Source organism: Panthera tigris, chromosome D3 (genome assembly GCF_018350195.1).
Source record: "Panthera tigris isolate Pti1 chromosome D3, P.tigris_Pti1_mat1.1, whole genome shotgun sequence".
In the NCBI taxonomy this organism is placed as follows: Eukaryota; Metazoa; Chordata; class Mammalia; order Carnivora; family Felidae; genus Panthera; species Panthera tigris.
Window position 1 is genome coordinate 7,722,722 of NC_056671.1, and position 16,485 is coordinate 7,739,206.

Here is a 16,485-nt window from a genome sequence, read left to right on the forward strand (position 1 = left end):
CGCCCCTCATTCCTTTCAGTTCAGCGGTGGTTCCTATGAGAAGTCATACGTCACATGTTGCATGGGACAGCCAATATTCCTCACTTATTTGTTCCATGAGTATGTACTGAGCTCCCGCCATGTGCCAGGCTCTGTTCTAGATACTCGGGATAAAGTAGTGAGCAAGACAGACAGGACTTCTGTCCTGGCAACGATTACAGAACAGTAGGGAAGAAAGACAACAAAGCCAACAAAACATATTTAGGAATTGTGATTAGTCCCAGGGAATAAGGGGGAGACCCATGCATTTCAGTACCAGGTACTGTGCCTAGTAGTTCTGTGAGCATCATCTGATTTAATCCTCACAGTTAGCCTATGAAAAGAGATGGCAGGGCCACCTGAGTGGCTCAGTTGGTTATGCGTCTGACTTTGGCTCAGGTCATGATCTCACCGTTTACAAGTTTGAGCCCCGCATCAGGCTCTGTGATGACAGTTCAGAGCCTGGAGCCTGTTTCGGATTCTGTGTCTCCCTCTCTCTCTGCCCCTCCCCCCTCCCCAACAAAAAACATTAAAAAAGATTAAAAAAATAAGAGATGGCAGGATGAAGATACAGAGGTTCAGAGAAGTCAAGTAACTCCTGGCTTCACAGACCAGGGAGGGAGACTACCAAACAGCTAATTTTCTATAGAAATAAGTACTGTCCGGGGCGCCTGGGTGGCTCAGTCGGTTGAGCGTCCGACTTTGGCTCAGGTCATGATCTTGTGGTTTGTGGGTTCGAGCCCCGTGTCGGGCTCTGTGCTTGACAGCAGAGCCTGGAGCCTGTTTCAGATTCTGTGTCTCCCTCTCTCTCTGCCCCGCCCCCCCCCCCCCCCACCGTCTCTTTCTCCTTCAAAAATAAATAAACATTTAAAAAAAAAAAAAGAAAGAAGTACTATCCTAGTGCTGTGAATAAACAGAAAGGCCTCGAGTGCCATGCTAAGAGATTCTTTAGTAGGCAGTACGGAGCATTGAAGGTTTTGAGCAGAGAGAGGAGTGTCCGTGGTCAGGTCTCTGTTTTAGAAAGCTCACGCTGGCAGCACTGTAGAGGATGGACAGGAGGGGGTAGTTTGGAGACCTTTTAGGATGTTCTGGATAGGAGGGGGTAGTCTGGAGACAGCTTAGGATGTTCTGGGCGGGAGGGGGGAGTCCAGAGCCCCCTTAGGATGTTCTGGACGGGAGGAGGGCGTCTGGAGACCGCTTCGGAGGTTGTCTTGGAGACTAGTAAGGGTGGACTGGACCAGTGTGGAGGCCACGCTGGTGCAGGGAAGCAGTGGAGAGAGATTCAGTGAGGAAAACCAAGTGGATGAGGTGACAGAGCAGACATGGCATATGGAAGAGGCAGGTTTTGTTCATGGGGACCCCAAGTGGGATCCGGGCCCCAAGCTGTCAGGAGCCGCCAGCACGTGCACTCTGCCCCCAGGCGGCCGTCGGCTGGTGGACGTGATGGATGTGAACACGCAGAAGGGCGCGGAAATGAGCATGTCCCAGTTTGTGCGGTACTACGAGACTCCTGAGGCTCAGCGGGACAAGCTGTACAATGTCATCAGCCTTGAGTTCAGCCACACCAAGCTGGAGCACCTGGTCAAGCGTCCGACTGTGGTAGGTCCCTGGCCGCCGTCCCTCTCCTTGACGCCTCCCTCCCGCCTCCTCTCCTTGCCCAGCCTCACTCGCTTCAGTCTTGAGGCCAGCCAGTGTCAGCCCCAGGGAAGGACAGGAGGGGCGTGGGGAGCACGGGGAAGGGTGGAGGTGGTGAGGAAGCCCAGTGGAAGGGCACCCCAAGACAGGAAGTGCTGACATCGATCTGGCTTTCAGGTAGACCTGGTGGACTGGGTGGACAACATGTGGCCCCAGCATCTGAAGGAGAAGCAGACAGAAGCCACGAACGCCATTGCAGAGATGAAATACCCGAAAGTGAAGAAGTAAGACTGCCTGGCTGGTGGCGGGAGCTGGGGGTGGGGGTGTCTCCTAGCCCGACAGGGTGCTGCTGGGATGTAAGGGATGGGGGTCCTTGGCGTGAGCAGGTTGGCGCCTTGGAACACAGGGGCTCTGCATTCCCCATCCAGATGGTCCTTCTTGGCCTCCTTGCCAGCTCTCCCTCGGGGCCTGTGATCTGAGTGGAGGGGAGGAATACTGGGGACCGTCTCTCTGTACTTGTGTGCTTGCCAGACCTTTATCTACTCCTGCCAAGTGACTGCAAGCCCTGGGAGTGGGCAGACCATGGACACTTTGCTTTTGCCAAGGGCTAGGAAGGGATCCGGTGTTCTTTTGCTGCTTGCTGTTGAGATGCAGGGCCTCCGATCCAGAACTTTTCCTGATCAAAGCCCAAGGGCTACTTACTCACTAAACGCTCCTTAGCTGGTGTCTCGAAGCGGCAGGTCGGCTCTGGGCCGAGAAGATGGCCACGTCTAATTGCAGGGACATCACTACATATGGACCAGTAAGTCCTGAGACCAGTCGTTAAACATGGACAGAGGCACCTATGATCCCTCCCACATTCTAGAATTTCGGTAACGGACCCTGGGGACCCTTGGGGCTATCGCAGCTCTCTCCACCTCAGACCGTCTGTGTTTCCATCTCCAAAATGGGAAGGAGATGCTGGCCGTCCCAGGCATGACCGCTGCTCTGGGCTTCCTAGAAGAGTTGGCTCTGGCAGCTTTGAATCCATTAATATCTTTCTGCTCAGCCCTGCTGCCAGGAGTGCCCCCAGGAGCGTGAAGGCTGTGAGCTGTTCATTCACTCCACCCTGAATGAAGGGTAGAGTGAATGTAGATTCGGTGCCAGCTTTGTGAGAGAGGCCAGCACGCTGGCCCTGGCTTCTCAAGGCTTTGCTTTCAAGCTCTCTCTTTCTTTAATTATTTCTCAGGCATTTTTCCTCCCCTTGAAGCTGAAGCTCTTTACACCCCTTAGATTTGGGCTGCTTCAAACACAAAGAATGAGCTCAAGGTGGGGAGGGAAGAAGGGTTTCAGTTCTGTTCCTGTCCCGTTCGATCACAGCAAAATTTCCTCGGGTGGGGAAGTAAGATGAATGAGACTAAGAGCCCCTACCCTCTGGAGAATGTGTCGTATAACGCATGGGGTAAGGTGCCATCTCATCCTAGGTAGAGTGAAACCGGTTCTGGGACGGGACAGGGAGAGGAGGAATCCTTTTTGGCTGGTGGCAGTGGGAAGTCCTCTCAGAGGGCACGCTGCATCTAGGCTTTAAGGGAAGAGGAGATGGGAGGGACTTGGAGGGGGGTGGTGGAGGAAGGGAAGTGCCAGGGGCCTTGATGGAATCATGAGGGTAGAGCTGGAGGAAAGAGTGTGGGGCTCAGAGACTAGTTAGGGGTGGATCACAGCTCTGATCGATTGATTGGGTGATTCAGTCAGCATATGTATTAAACATCTGGTTGGTGCTGGGCACTGAGAATGCAGAGAGGAGAAAACCAGGTGAGCTCCCTGCCCTCACGGAGCTTGTAGTCTATCCGGAGACAGACGTTCATCCAACAATCAGGGAAACAAATGGAAATTTGCAGCTCTGTCGAGACCATAAGGCAGAGATCCACCGTGCTCCAGGATTGTGTACCAGGGCACTCGCGGTCACGGAGGGCAGGGCCGTCGTCCCCAGGGTGGGGTCTCGGGGAAGTGGGGTTACTTAGGTGAAGAGGTCTGGGAAGAGCTTTCCTGGCTGTGTGCAGAGAGCCTGGTGGGATGGCTAGGAAGGTCAGGAAGACAGGGGCAGGTGGGCCCGTGGAAGGAAGGTTACTGAGGCTGGAGCAAAGTGAGGGAAGTGGGTGGGGGGTGCGGGACGGTGGGTGGGCCAGGCTGCTCAGGGCCTGATGCGCCGGGCTGCAGGGTCCGCGTTTCCCCTAAGAGCAGTCAGAAGCCTCTCTGAGATCTTAAGCAGAGAGGGATGTGTGCAGATACGCGTGCCACAAGTTGTGCTGCTGCTGTGTGGGTTGAAGGAAGAGCGGAAAGCAGTGCATCGCCTCCATGGGGCAAAGGCGGGGCCAGGAGGGAGCAGGGACTTGGATGGGACATGTGTCTAGGAAGGGAAAATAGCACTGGGGGACCTAGATTTCAATTGCCTTGCCCCCTTTAGATGCTTGGTATGTTCACCTGATAGAAAAATTCCTCTGAATAGTAAGTTCTAGTAATACCTTGAGAATCCTATCGAATTACCAAAAAGAGCCCCATGCACGATTTTCTAGAACCATGTGTCTTTGACTCATTGGTTGGATCGTGTGGCAAATACATTTACAAACTCTGTCAGTGGCCTTGGGAACTTGTTACAGGATTTGAACCTTGTTAGGAAGGAAGTTGTCACTTTGGGAATCTTCCATTGGTTTGGCTGTAAAGAATGCCGATTTCAGTTAATCAGCAAGGTAAAAATCCCGCAATGATGAAGTCCTCTGGGACCACAGAATGGTTCTGTGGAATTTAATTAAAATGACACTGTTTCTAGAAGTCAGAGCTCCCATGCTGACAGGTCACCTGATATAAGGTTTGCAGGAGGGAAGAGAGAAGTGTTACAGACCCATCATTGCCTTCTCCCCGGCTCCAGGGTTTGTGCAGTTTGATCGTGGAGGGGGGGATTTCAGAATTTTAATGGGTTCTGGTTGAGATACTTAAGGCTAGGGGTATTGGCGGTTGTCAAGGGGGTGGCTGTAACTTTGTGGGAGACAAAAGATGTAAAGAATATGTTAGTGTATCAGTTATCTATTGCTGTGTTAACTGACTGCCCATAAATGCAAGACTCTAGTCTAAGTAATTGGTAGGCTACAGTGAATAAAGCAAAGTTCCTGTACTCGGGGGGCTTATATTCAGGTGGTGAAAAGAGATGGGCAAGCAAACAAGTGAATAATATAATTCAGGAGGTGATAAGTGTTGGGAGGAAACCTAAAGCAAGGTAAAGGGAGGCTCCTTGCTGGCTGAGTTGGTAGAACATGCGACTCGATCTCAGGGTCATGAGTGTGAGCCCCACATTGGGCGTAAAGATTACTATAGAAAAAAAAAGCAAGATAAAAGGAAAAAGAGGATGACGGGGCAGGCTGAAGGAACATCAGCTGCCCCGTGCACATCCGCCATTGCCTGCCCTCCATCTCTACCCTGCAGGGATGTTTTGGCCATCCAGAATTATTTGTCTTGGAAAATTCCTCATAATCGGATAAACTGACAACTATTTGGGAGTACCCCTTGTATTAGTTGTTTGTTGATGCATAACATTTTCCTAAAACTTTGTAGCGTAAAAAAGACATCTTAGCAGCTTAAAACAACATTACCTCACACTTTCTGTGGGTCAGGAATCTGAGAGTGGCTCAGAGTTGCTCTTGGGCTTGTCTTGACTGGGGCTAGAGCGCCCATTTCCACGATGGCGCACTCACATCGCTGTTGGCAAGAGGCCTGAGTTCTTCACCTTGTGGGCCTCTCCATAGGGCTGCTCAAGAGTCCCTGTGACATGGCAGCTGGTACTCCCCCACCCCAAATAGTGGGGGAAGAGAGAGCAAGGAAGAAGCCACAGTGCCTATTATGCCCAATTTTGAAAAATCATATGCTGTTCACTTCTTTTTTTTTTTTTTTTTTAACGTTTATTTATTTTTGAGACAGAGAGAGACAGAGCATGAACGGGGGAGGGTCAGAGAGAGAGGGAGACACAGAATCCGAAACAGGCTCCAGGCTCTGAGCTGTCAGCACAGAGCCCGACGCGGGGCTCGAACTCACTCACCTCGAGATCACGACCTGAGCCGAAGTCGGCCGTTCAACCGACTGAGCCACCCAGGCGCCCCACATGCTGTTTACTTCTATCATATTCTATTAATTAAAAGTGAGGTACTACGTCTAGCCGACACACCAAGGGGAGGGGAATTTGGCTCTATCTCTGAAAAAGGGAGTCTCAAGGACTATGTGGGCATGTTTTAAAGCCTCCACAATCTCCTAGGTCTCTGGCATGGGTGTACCTTTCTCACTTAGGACCACTGGGTATTATAATGCCTTCCAGAGGGAAATTAACCAATCTTTTCTCTCCTCACATGCTGCTTGCAGAAATGAGGTTTGCGGCTTAATGGAGACGGGCTATGAACTGACAAGCAGTGAAAGGAAGGGGGACCCCACATAAAGCATATATTCGGCTCCCAAATAATTGGGAGTGAACCGCATTTCCTCCCTGCACCTTATGGGGGTGGCAGGAAGAACTGGGGAAAAAATTGGGTGTGAAGCTGAAACCCAGACAGGGTGTAGCTGGGTGCTGGGATGAGCAAGGTTCAAGGGCTGCCCCTGGCAGTTTCCGGTGGCTGCAGGAAGTCTTTCATCTCCTCTTAGGGACTCAGTTTCCCCTTCTACAAAGTGGGGATCCTGTCATCCCTGCCCCACCTCCCAACCATGCTACAGGGAAGATGGAGCCTACAGTGGATGTGACATGTGGGTAGAACAAGATGTTTGTCTTTGTGGCCTCGTGTAGATACAAGTCTCCAACTGCCATCGGAATCCTTGGCTTTTCGATCTATTCTCTCACAGTTGCACTGGGCTTTTATCTCGGCAGTGCTCATTTACTTTCAGCTCTCCTCAACCACGTTTGCTGGTATTAGAAGTGGTCATCCCTGTGTAATATATCACACAGGGAATCTGACCTAGAGAGGCTGTTGACGTCACACAGGCACAGAACTGTGTGGGCCACACACCCACATCCCAGGCTTCTGGATTTCTGGCTTTTCCTCTCTACATCCACACCTTTATAAGAGGAACAAAGAAAGCCAGCCTTTCTGTGCTGCCATGTATAGATGCAGACACTGTGTTAAACACTTAGCATGCACATCTTAATGGTACTGGAAGCAGGTGTTACTCTCCTCATTTTACAGACAAGGAAACTGAAGTTCATATGCTTCAGTGCAGGTAACAGGTGCAGCAGCTGAGTGTCAGACGGTAGGGGCTAGTGTGGATGTGGATAACTTCAAAAATTCATTCATTCATTCATTCATTCATTTATTTTGAGAGAGAAAGAGAGAGAGAGAGAGGGAGGGAGGGAATCCCATGCAGGCTCTGTGATGTCAGCACACAGCCCGACACAGGGCTTGAACTCACTGACCATGAAATTATGACCTGAGCTGGTCATAATCAAGAGCTGGACGCTTAGCCGGCTGAGCCACCCAAGTTCCCCCCAAAATTCTTCTTAAGAAACAAAACAAAAAAACAAAACAGTGCTGGCCAAACCAAGCACATCGAGGGTCTGGTTTGACCCATGAGGGCCACCAGTTAGAGGCCCCCGACACAGGGCTTGAACTCACTGACCATGAGATTATGACCTGAGCTGGTCATAATCAAGAGCTGGATGCTTAGTCGGCTGAGCCACCCAGGTTCCCCCAAAATTCTTCTTAAGAAACAAAACAAAAAAACAAAACAGTGCTGGCCAAACCAAGCACATCGAGGGTCTGGTTTGACCCATGAGGGCCACCAGTTAGAGGCCCCTGATCAGTTCAACAAATGGGAATGCTGAGTTCCAGGAGGGGGAAACATTTAGTCCAATGTCACACAGTTGGTTAGAATAATTATAGGGCTGTATTGGTGGGTGCTATACTTAACACAGATGAATCTGATGTGATCCCTGCTGGGGCTTAAGCTGAGGCATTTGTGACTAAAAAAGTAATAATAATTTTCCCGTGGGGACAGCCTGGTCCAGCTGTCAGGGCCTTCTCTCAGCTCATTTAACTCCATCTATATTTTGTGTGTGTCAAAGACCTTGCTCAAGAACACCCACTCAATGACTGGTGCTCAGATCCAAGGTGAGAGATATTTCTTGTCATACAATTTTTTTCTTTTAAATAGACAGAACATACATATGGTGAAAAAATCAGCCAGTTGCAAAAAAGTTCACAGTATAAGCTCGTAGCAGGCCATTGGAGAGGTACTAATTGGCGGGCCATCCTGTAAATGACACCGGGGAGCAAAACCCTGGCCCAGGGAGTTGACCACCTTGAAATGGCTTCAATGCTCACTTCCCTAAAATGGGGATTATAGGGTTGTCTTATTTATTTATTTATTTATTTATTTATTTATTTATATTTTATTTATTATTTTTTGAAGATTTTATATTTTTAAGTAATCTCTACACCCGATGTGGGACTTGAACTTACAATCCTGAGGTCAAGAGTCGCGTGCTCCGCTGACTGAGCCAGCCGGGGGCCCCATGGTTGTTTTAAAGGTGTAATGATCCCATGCATATAAGTAGCTGTTAGTATTAGCACTTGATAATTAGAGTCTATTAATTAACATTGGTGGAGAGCCCCAGGAGATGGGGTTTGGCCAAAGACTTAAGAAGCTTGATTTCTGACCCTGCAGAGGTGTCCTGCCCCCTTGGGGTTTAGGGGAAGGGTGTGGGGACAGAATGGGAGGAGGGCTGTGGCCCTGGTGAGCATGCCCTGGAGGGTAGGACTTCTGATTTGGGCTGGACCATCTGCAGCCGGAAGTCCGTGGTTGAGTTTGACTGTAACCTGCAGACACTGCTTCTTTGAGAGTCTTGGGATTTGCCAGGTTAGACTGGGAGAAGGCCTGAGAAACTCTGAGACAGGCTGCCTGGGTAAGCATCATCACTGACTACGATAGAGACCTGGGTGGGTGAGCCTCTGCTTTCTCATCTGTAAAATGGGGACAATCTTGGGAATGACCTCAGAGGGTTGTGAAAATTGATTTAATAACCAAAGTATCATAGTGCCAGGTACTGTGTTAACATGTATATATCTCAGTGAATTCCTACAGTGATTCCATGTTGCACGGTTACACAGCTACTAAGAGGGCAGGTAAGGGGCATCTTAGAATGGAGAGTTGAACTTCAGGTCACCTCCCTGTCATTAGGATGAGAAAACCTGCTCAGGGAGGGAAAGTAAGTTGCCCAAGGTCACAGAGATAATCTGTTTTAGGGCCAGAGCACCATAACCTGGTCTCTGAGCTGCCTGCCAGACCTGGGATCTGATACTCCCTCCAACCCCTAGCCGTGCCCCAATGGACACATGTAAGGAAGGTGGCTTTGCTGGGTGGTCACCTCCAGTAGCAGGACGGCGTCCACACTCCCTGAAAACGGGGGTACAGGGGTTCCTGAGCGCCCGCCTGCAGAGCTACCCTCGTGCCCCCACCCAGCCGAGGCGAGGGGGCGGCCGTGGGCGGCGGCGGCCTCCCCTGGCGCTGGCCGGCTAGCTTCCCTGTCGCCGCCGCGGCCTCCCTCCTCCTTCCTGGCGGCCGCCGCGCCGCGCGGGTGTTCAGTTTCAGCGCGGGGATGAGCGCAGGCTGCGCCCAGCTCCCCGAGGAAGGAAGGAAGAGAGAGAGGGCTGCACAGTCCTCGGCCGGGCCCTGGCAGCGCCGTGGAGGGGGCTCGGCTCCGGTCTCCGGGGCTGGGCGCGCGTCGATCCTGCGCTGCCGAAGGGGACGCCCGGGAGCCGCGCTGCCGCCGCCGCCGCCGCCGCCGCCGAGGGTAACCGCGGACGCGCCGGGCGGGGCCGGGCGGGCGTCCCTGCGCTGCGCCCCGCGGGCCCGGGGCTACCCCGGGAGCCACCGCTCCTCTGGGGCGCGCCGGGGCGGGGTGTGGGTCGCCTCCAGCCCGCGGGCTGCGCGGCCGGCGTCGCGGAGCAGCTCTTTGTGTCTCCCGGGGCTGCGTTTAAGTGTGTAGTGTGTGTGCGCGCGCGATCGGCGCCTCCAGCCCCGTCACCCGGTGCCAGCTTTTCCCTGGTTTCCCCCGCCAAGACCTTTGCCCGAAGGGATGCCGCCTGAGCCGCCCGGGGAGTTTCGCTAAGTTGGAGGGAAAAGGGCGGGGTGGGGTCGCCCGGCTTCCCCGGATCCCAGGCAGTGCCCCAAAGTTGGTGCTGCAGGTGCAGCGCCCCCTCCCATCACGCTCCTCCCCAGCCTGCGCGGGCCTTGGGAGGCGGGAACCCCCCAGAGGCTTAGCTCGGGGGCTCCTGATTCTCATCCCCCAACTTGGAGGGTGCGCTCCTGCACAGAAGCCACCGGGGCGGTGGGGGGTGGGGGGTGTTAAGGGGCGCGGCTTTCCGGGCAAGGGGCAGCCGAGGCGGAAGCCAGGCTGGCTGGCCGGCGGGGAGAGCTTAGCGGCCGTGGCACAGAGCCGGGGTGCCCATGTGACTGCGGTGTGCTTTGGAAGAGGAAGCTGTAGAGGTCAGTGCAAAGGCGTCACGCCAGAGCGAGCGGGAGCAGGAGTGAGGGGGGAGACCCGGAATGAGCGCGGGGCAGCTGGGAGGGCGGGGGTGGCGGCTGCAGGGGCCCCCTGGACAAAGCCGCCCTGTCACAGCCACCCTGGCCGTTCCAACGCATGCAATTGCCCGGCGGGAGGGGCGGCCCGGCCTAGCGGCCAGGAAATGAGGGACGTGGGAGGAGGGGCCTCTCTAGGAGAGGCGGGTCCTGGAAGTGGCGCCCCCAAGCTCCGAAGGGCCCCAGAGGATGCTGAAGGGTGACTGGGAGGGCAAATCAGACCCGAGCACAACTTGGAGAACTTTCCTCGCACATAGCTGCCGCAGCTCGTAGTGATTCTGTCCACGCGTGCTGGGGACGTTGGGGCCGGGGGTGGGGGGGGGGCGGTGCGGGAGGTTGGGGGGTGGTGACCGGTGTGGCCAGGCTAGCCTGGGGCCTGGTGCCCAATAGACACGCTCCTCTCCTCGCCTCACGGGCACCTGGGTTGCTATCCAGCTGCAGACTGAAGGAAGCACATCTCCCACAAACACTTAAATTGTTTTCAGGAGGCTGTTTTCCGCTGAGGCCCCGAGGGGGTGGAAACCAAGGTTAGATTAAAAAAAGAAAAGAAAAAAAGCCAGACATAGAGGTGGTTTTAGGAAAATGAGGACTAATACTTTGAGGTGGTTTTTGGAGGGCAGGCCGGTGTGTCTGTGGGGGTGGGGTGGGTTAGGGCTTCACCCCCACTCCCCACCCCCATTTCCTTGGAGAGTAGAGGATCACTGGGGTCTTCAGAGTGGAGACGTGGCCGGGCCGTGCTGGGTGGAGGCGGGAGGGTGCAGAGCCCCAGCCGAGCTGGGACTTTAACAACCCCAGCGCCAGCCCCGCAGCCCGCGCCTGTCTTCGTGACAGGGCTGCGTCCTGTGCTGTCAACTACACCCCTCCGATGGGGTTGCTAGGCAGCAGGGCTCTGATGTGCGGGAAGGCCTTCTGATTTGTCAGCCTCCTGCAGACACATGGTTAAGGCTCCTTCCAGCCTATCCGGAGGAGGGACGCGGGGCACGCTGCCTGCATACTGCTGAGCCCCGGGTCCACCTGAATGTGAGGTGCAAAAGGCAGCTAGAGGGAGGGGGGCACCTGGAGCCCACCAGCCTCCTAACCAGCTCAGCCCCTAACCGCCCCCACCCCCATTATCTCCACTGGGGCTTGCTGCTGGCTCCTCCCTGCCAGTCCCTGCCCCATTCCTCCCCTCTTCCCCAAACCATGGAAAAGCAAAGTGCAGCGGGGAAAAGAGGTCAGTGGGGTAAGCATGTGTGTGTGGGCCTCCGGAGATGCCAAGGTGCATGAGCATGGGCCGTGGGGAGGCTGCCCCATCCGTGCTGCCGGTGGCTCTCGTGGGAAGGGGTGGGAGGGGAAGAGGGGGCCCTGGCATCACTGACTGCCAGGCCTGGACTTGGAAGCCTGCTCTGCCCCCCCACCCCCACTTAAGCTCTGCCCTCCCCCAGGAGGGCAGCATGGCAAGGGAGGAGGGAGGAGACTGGTGAGTTCCTGTAAGGAAGGGTGGGCTCTCTGGCTGCTGCTGGAGCTCAGAGGAGGGGCTGCTGCCAGGTTCCTTCTTCCGAATTCACTTCCTTCACCCAAGTCTCTGAAGCCCAGGTTCTCCCCTCTGCCTGTCCACCACCTAACCCCAACATCTGTTAATCTCTTCCCCCACCTTTTTTTTAGCAGCTATATGGAGATATAATTCATGTACGATTCATCCATTTAAAGTGTGCAATTCAGTGGTTCTTATGTTTACAGAGTTGTGCATTCACAGTCCATTTTGGGACGTTTTTATCACCCTAAAGTGAAACCCTGTACCCATTAGCAGTCACTCTCCATCCCGACTCCTCCCCCCCCCCCCATCCCGACTCCTCCTCCCCCCGCCGCCCAGGCCCTGGCCACTAATCTACTCTGTCTCAGTAGATTTGCCTACTCTGTCCATTTCATATATGTGGAATCCTACACTGTGATCTTTTCGTGGCTGGTACCATGTACTTTGAGCTGCATTGCTCACTTCTCAGTCCCCTGCAGTTCGCCTTGCCATTTAACTTTTCCTGTGCAGTGCTCCATTAAGAGTGTCCCGTCCTGAAGGGCAGGTGTCTTAGGCATTCTTATGCCTTTCTCTAAGTGCCATGCCTAGGTCTGGGCTGGGCCGTGGGTTGGCTCTCAGTGATTGTTGAACGAATGAGGAGATGAATGGGGACTGGTAATTGGCAAGCCACGCAGGTGGTTTACAATGGAATTCCAGGGGGTCCAGCTGCTGCAAAGGGGACTGGCAGCTCAGGAGAGCTGCAGGTACAGGAAGGAGCTGGAAGGAGCAGAAAGGAAGCCTCTCACTGGGGTAGGAGTGGGGGCGGGGCCAGAGTAGAACTGTCTGTCAGGAAGGAACCAAGTGGCCTGTGGGTTGTCAGCTCTCTCCTGGGAACCTGAAAACAAAAATGCCTCCCCCAGCCTCGGGGGCAGGTGGCCAATGCTTGAGATTCATCATCTGATCACAGGGGCTTCCCCCATGGGGAACTCCGATTAGAACTGGGTTTAAAAAGAAAAGAAAAGAAAAAAAATCCCCCAGTGTTAGCATTTGCAAAAGGGCAGCAGGTCAAGCATCTCTGAAGCTGTTCACTCACCTCCTGTGATTCAGGCGTTGAACTGTTTTTCTGCTCCCCTGCTTCTGTGCTGCAGATACTGTCTGATGAGCGTCAAAGGTTGTTTCACTGACTTCCACATCGACTTTGGAGGCACTTCTGTTTGGTACCATGTTTTCCGGGGTGGGAAGGTGAGTCGAACTGAGTTTCTTCAACTTCTGTATGTTCCTGACTGTTTCTTCCTGGAGGGGCTCGCTCTCCTCACCCACGCCCAGCCAGTCCTTGTCCTGTGACTGCTTTCAGGGCCACCTCCTCACTCTCTGTCTTCTCCTGGGGAGAAGGATCAAGGGCCAACTCTTCTGCATCACGTCTAGTGACCTGTTCACACCTGCCCACCCAGTCCAGTGTTCTAAGCATCTTAGGCCAGATTAGAACTCCAGCTTTGGGTCCCAAGATTTGCCAGCATTCATTTTGCCCACTGTAGTTTTTAGCTCCAGTACTGAGAACATGTAACGTAAAAAGTCTAGTTGCCAGCACCACCTGCGTTCACGAACATTTTACATGAGGGACAGGCGTCACCCAGAGAGAGGAGGTGGGGCGTGCATTCGGGATGCTCCCGCTGTGCTCGGCTCTGCATGTACCCTGCGCGGGTGTGGGTGCCTGAGAGTATGTGTGCCGTCCTGCTCGTCTGGGGCTGTGTGTAGGTTCGTTTTAACCAAACAATTTGGAAGAAATTCTGGGTAGGAAGTCATCCTGCCCGGTTCCAGATGTTTTCCTCCTTCTCCAGAGTGAACACAAGCTGGGTTTATTTATTGGGCCATTTGATCAGACAACTTAGGAAATTCCCTTCCTCTCCTTTCCTTACCTCCTCAACAAGCCTGTGGCTTAGGAGAAAGAATGTTCCTCTCCGTCCAGGAAGTCTACCCACCCTGGTTTTGCAGTGGGATTGGAGATTTCCTAAAGGCAGGCCAAGGGTGTCCCAGGACGGTGGCACAGCCCCCCTGCCACCCCAGAGACCCTTAGGGGCCCGGTCCTGGAGGCGGTGCCCTGTCCTCCCCCCACTCCCAGGCAGGTGGGGCTGTCTCTTTGGGTTGTGGCACAGCCTGGAAGGAATCCAGGACTTTGGCCCGGATCTTCAGCTGATTGCCTCCTTTTCCTCCCAAGATCTTTTGGCTGATTCCTCCAACCCTACACAATTTGGCACTGTACGAGGAGTGGGTGCTATCAGGCAAACAGAGTGACATCTTCCTGGGAGACCGCGTGGAGCGATGCCAAAGAATTGAGCTGAAACAGGGCTACACGTTTTTCATCCCTTCCGGTAGGTTCCGGCCAAGGCTGGCGCTGGGCTCTCCCTCGGCGCCTGGCTCTCCCAGCACTGGGAGAAGGCTCCCGCATCCCTGGGGCCTCAGCCAGGGTTTCGGGCCAAGGAACGGGGTTCTGTGGGCCTCGTGGCACTTGGCAGTCCCTGAGAGGAGTAGGCCTCAGGCTGTAGGGAAAAACAGCCCCCTTTCTCTCTCACATCTAACCTGTGTCTCCCCACCTGTGGGCTAGAATTCACTCCTGGGAAAAAGCATAGGGCCCTCCCTCAGGGGAAGTGTGAATGGTTTCCCTAGGACTTCCTGTGGAAATTTCCGTGTGAGGGGATGACAGTGGCACTGTGGGGAGGGGGTAGGTTCACCCCTTTGAAGGAGGAATTGGGTTGTTTATCCAAGGAAGCAAAGTATGGAGTTTGCAGTCCAAGGCAGGTTCTGGGAAAGGGCAGACCCCAGGGCCGGGAGTTTTACGGGGGTGCCTGAAAGCCTAGGGAATGGACAGAGGGCAATGTGGCATTGGGGAAGGACCTGGTGTGGCAGCCTCCTTCCAGCAGACGTAGGTGAAATATAATTGAGGTCAGTGTCAGCTCTTGTACTTGGACTCCCCCTGCCTCCAAAAGAAAAGTTAAGAAGAGAAAAGAAAAAGAAATTAACACTGCAAGTATAGTAGAGGGCAGTAATTAAGAGCACTGGCCCTGGAGCCAGACTGCACGGCCTTAGTTTAATTTTCAGTTGTACTGCTTTTAAGTTGTGGCTTTATGGGAGTGACTTAACCTCTCTGAGCCTTGGTGTTCCTGTCTGTAAAATGGGAGTGAGACTTCCCGGGGTGGTAGTGAGGACTGGAGTGAGCTAAGACCTACATGCCTACAGCTCTTTGGAGAGCCTATAGTTCTTGGACAGTTACAGGGTGAGTCACCAGTGAGTATGACAGATGCCCTAGGGGTCAGGGAGTGCAGTCTTTGGCTGCATTAATGGAAACATTTTACCCAGGATGAGGGAGGTGACAGTCCCACTGTATAGAGTAAGGGAGTCAGGTCACATATAGGAGGTAAGTCGACCTAAAGAGTCTGGATACCATACCAGGGGAGATGAATTTGCCTTTTTTTTTTTAAGTGTATTTATTTATTTTGTAAGAGAGTGAGAGAGACAGAAAGAGAGAGCGAGCACGAGTGGGGAGGGGCAGAGAGAGAGACACACACAGATTCTGAAGCGGACTCTAGACTCCAAGCTGTAAGCACAGAGCCCAGTGCAGGGCTCTAACTCACAAACCGTGAGATCATGACTTGAGCCGAAATCAAGAGTTGAATGCTTAACCAACTGAGCCACCCAGGGGCCCCCAGGTGAGATAAATTTGAAGGAGGAATTGTGTGGTTTTACCCAGGGGAGTAAAGGTGTTAGGGAACAGCAGTCAGCTAGTTGTTGTCTTCTGCAAGAAGAGGTATAGCCAACTGGTGTTGGAATGACTTGCTCAGCTAGGTAGTGAGCTCCCTGTCACTGGATATATACGAGTAGAAGCTCTATATATGGCTGTGCCAAGTAGGCTGCAGGAAATTTGCCACTGAGTGGAGGCTTGAACCTTAGGAGTATCCTTTGAAGCGGTTAAGATCCATTGGAGGGAGAAGCTGGTCACAGTTAAGTTTCTGAAAGTTGGGTTGGAAGCTGGTCTTGGGTCTGGACATCAAGTGCTAGTGGCAAGTGAGGAGGGGGCCGTTATGGTAGCAGCTCCCACTGAGGGGGTAGGGCCTGCACACTTGGACTCTTCTAGAAAGTTGGGCAGAAAGTAGAGATTTCATTATTAGGGAAATTGGGGATTTGGAAATGGTAGGGTTTAGTGGGGGTGACTTTGTTACCATGGACCCAGGTCCATCCTCAGACTTGGGGGAGGGGAGGGACCCCTGTTTGGGACAGGAATGGGTTGCAGTTGGTGGGCAGCATTTATGTACATACCCTGGCAGATGTGGCATGGAGAATCAGGAGGGAGGCGGTACCCTTCTAAGATGTGTTCAAGCCACTTGTAGGTATTGGAGGATAAGCTGTGATGATTCAAGGGAACCCAAAGGAACTTTGGGCTGGTCTCTGCCCCTGTCTGCGCCTCAACTGTCCAATCTCTTCAATGGGAGTCAGTGGGCTAAACTGTGAAACCCTCAAGGTGTTTCCCAACCCAGCCCCCCTGAGTGCAGGCCTCCTAATCTCTCTGGGAAGACTGGCCTTCTTTCCTCAGGGCCGTTGGCAGAGTTGGGAGGTGGTTCATTGGTTTCCCTCAGTCTGGGATGGGAAGGGTGTGCATTTTGGGGGCTTAGCGAGTTGGAAGAGGTCTTGAGAAGCAGAGGTGTGAGTGTTTGTTGACGGCAAGAGCAGGATTTGAAGTACAGTTAGCAGATGTTGAGTTA

At 53.5% G+C, this 16,485-nt stretch overlaps 1 protein-coding gene across 8 annotated transcripts in view; it reads left to right on the forward strand.

Moving 5' to 3' along the window:
* The window catches only part of KDM2B (lysine demethylase 2B), a 152,934-nt gene that overhangs the window by 55,087 nt on the left and 81,362 nt on the right, over window positions 1–16,485 (forward strand). For 7 of the 8 annotated variants that reach the window (XR_006210196.1, XM_042963056.1, XM_042963057.1 and 4 more), the window contains 4 exons: window positions 1,439–1,617; window positions 1,831–1,937; window positions 12,880–12,973; window positions 13,947–14,100. Coding sequence is in view for 7 of the 8 variants with exons in the window: in XM_042963056.1 (XP_042818990.1) it covers window positions 1,439–1,617; window positions 1,831–1,937; window positions 12,880–12,973; window positions 13,947–14,100 (534 nt within the window). In the remaining variant the exon portion in view is untranslated. Of the gene's footprint in view, window positions 1–1,438; window positions 1,618–1,830; window positions 1,938–10,586; window positions 10,767–12,879; window positions 12,974–13,946; window positions 14,101–16,485 lie in introns of those variants that run through there. The other variant, XM_042963063.1, reaches the window with a different exon arrangement.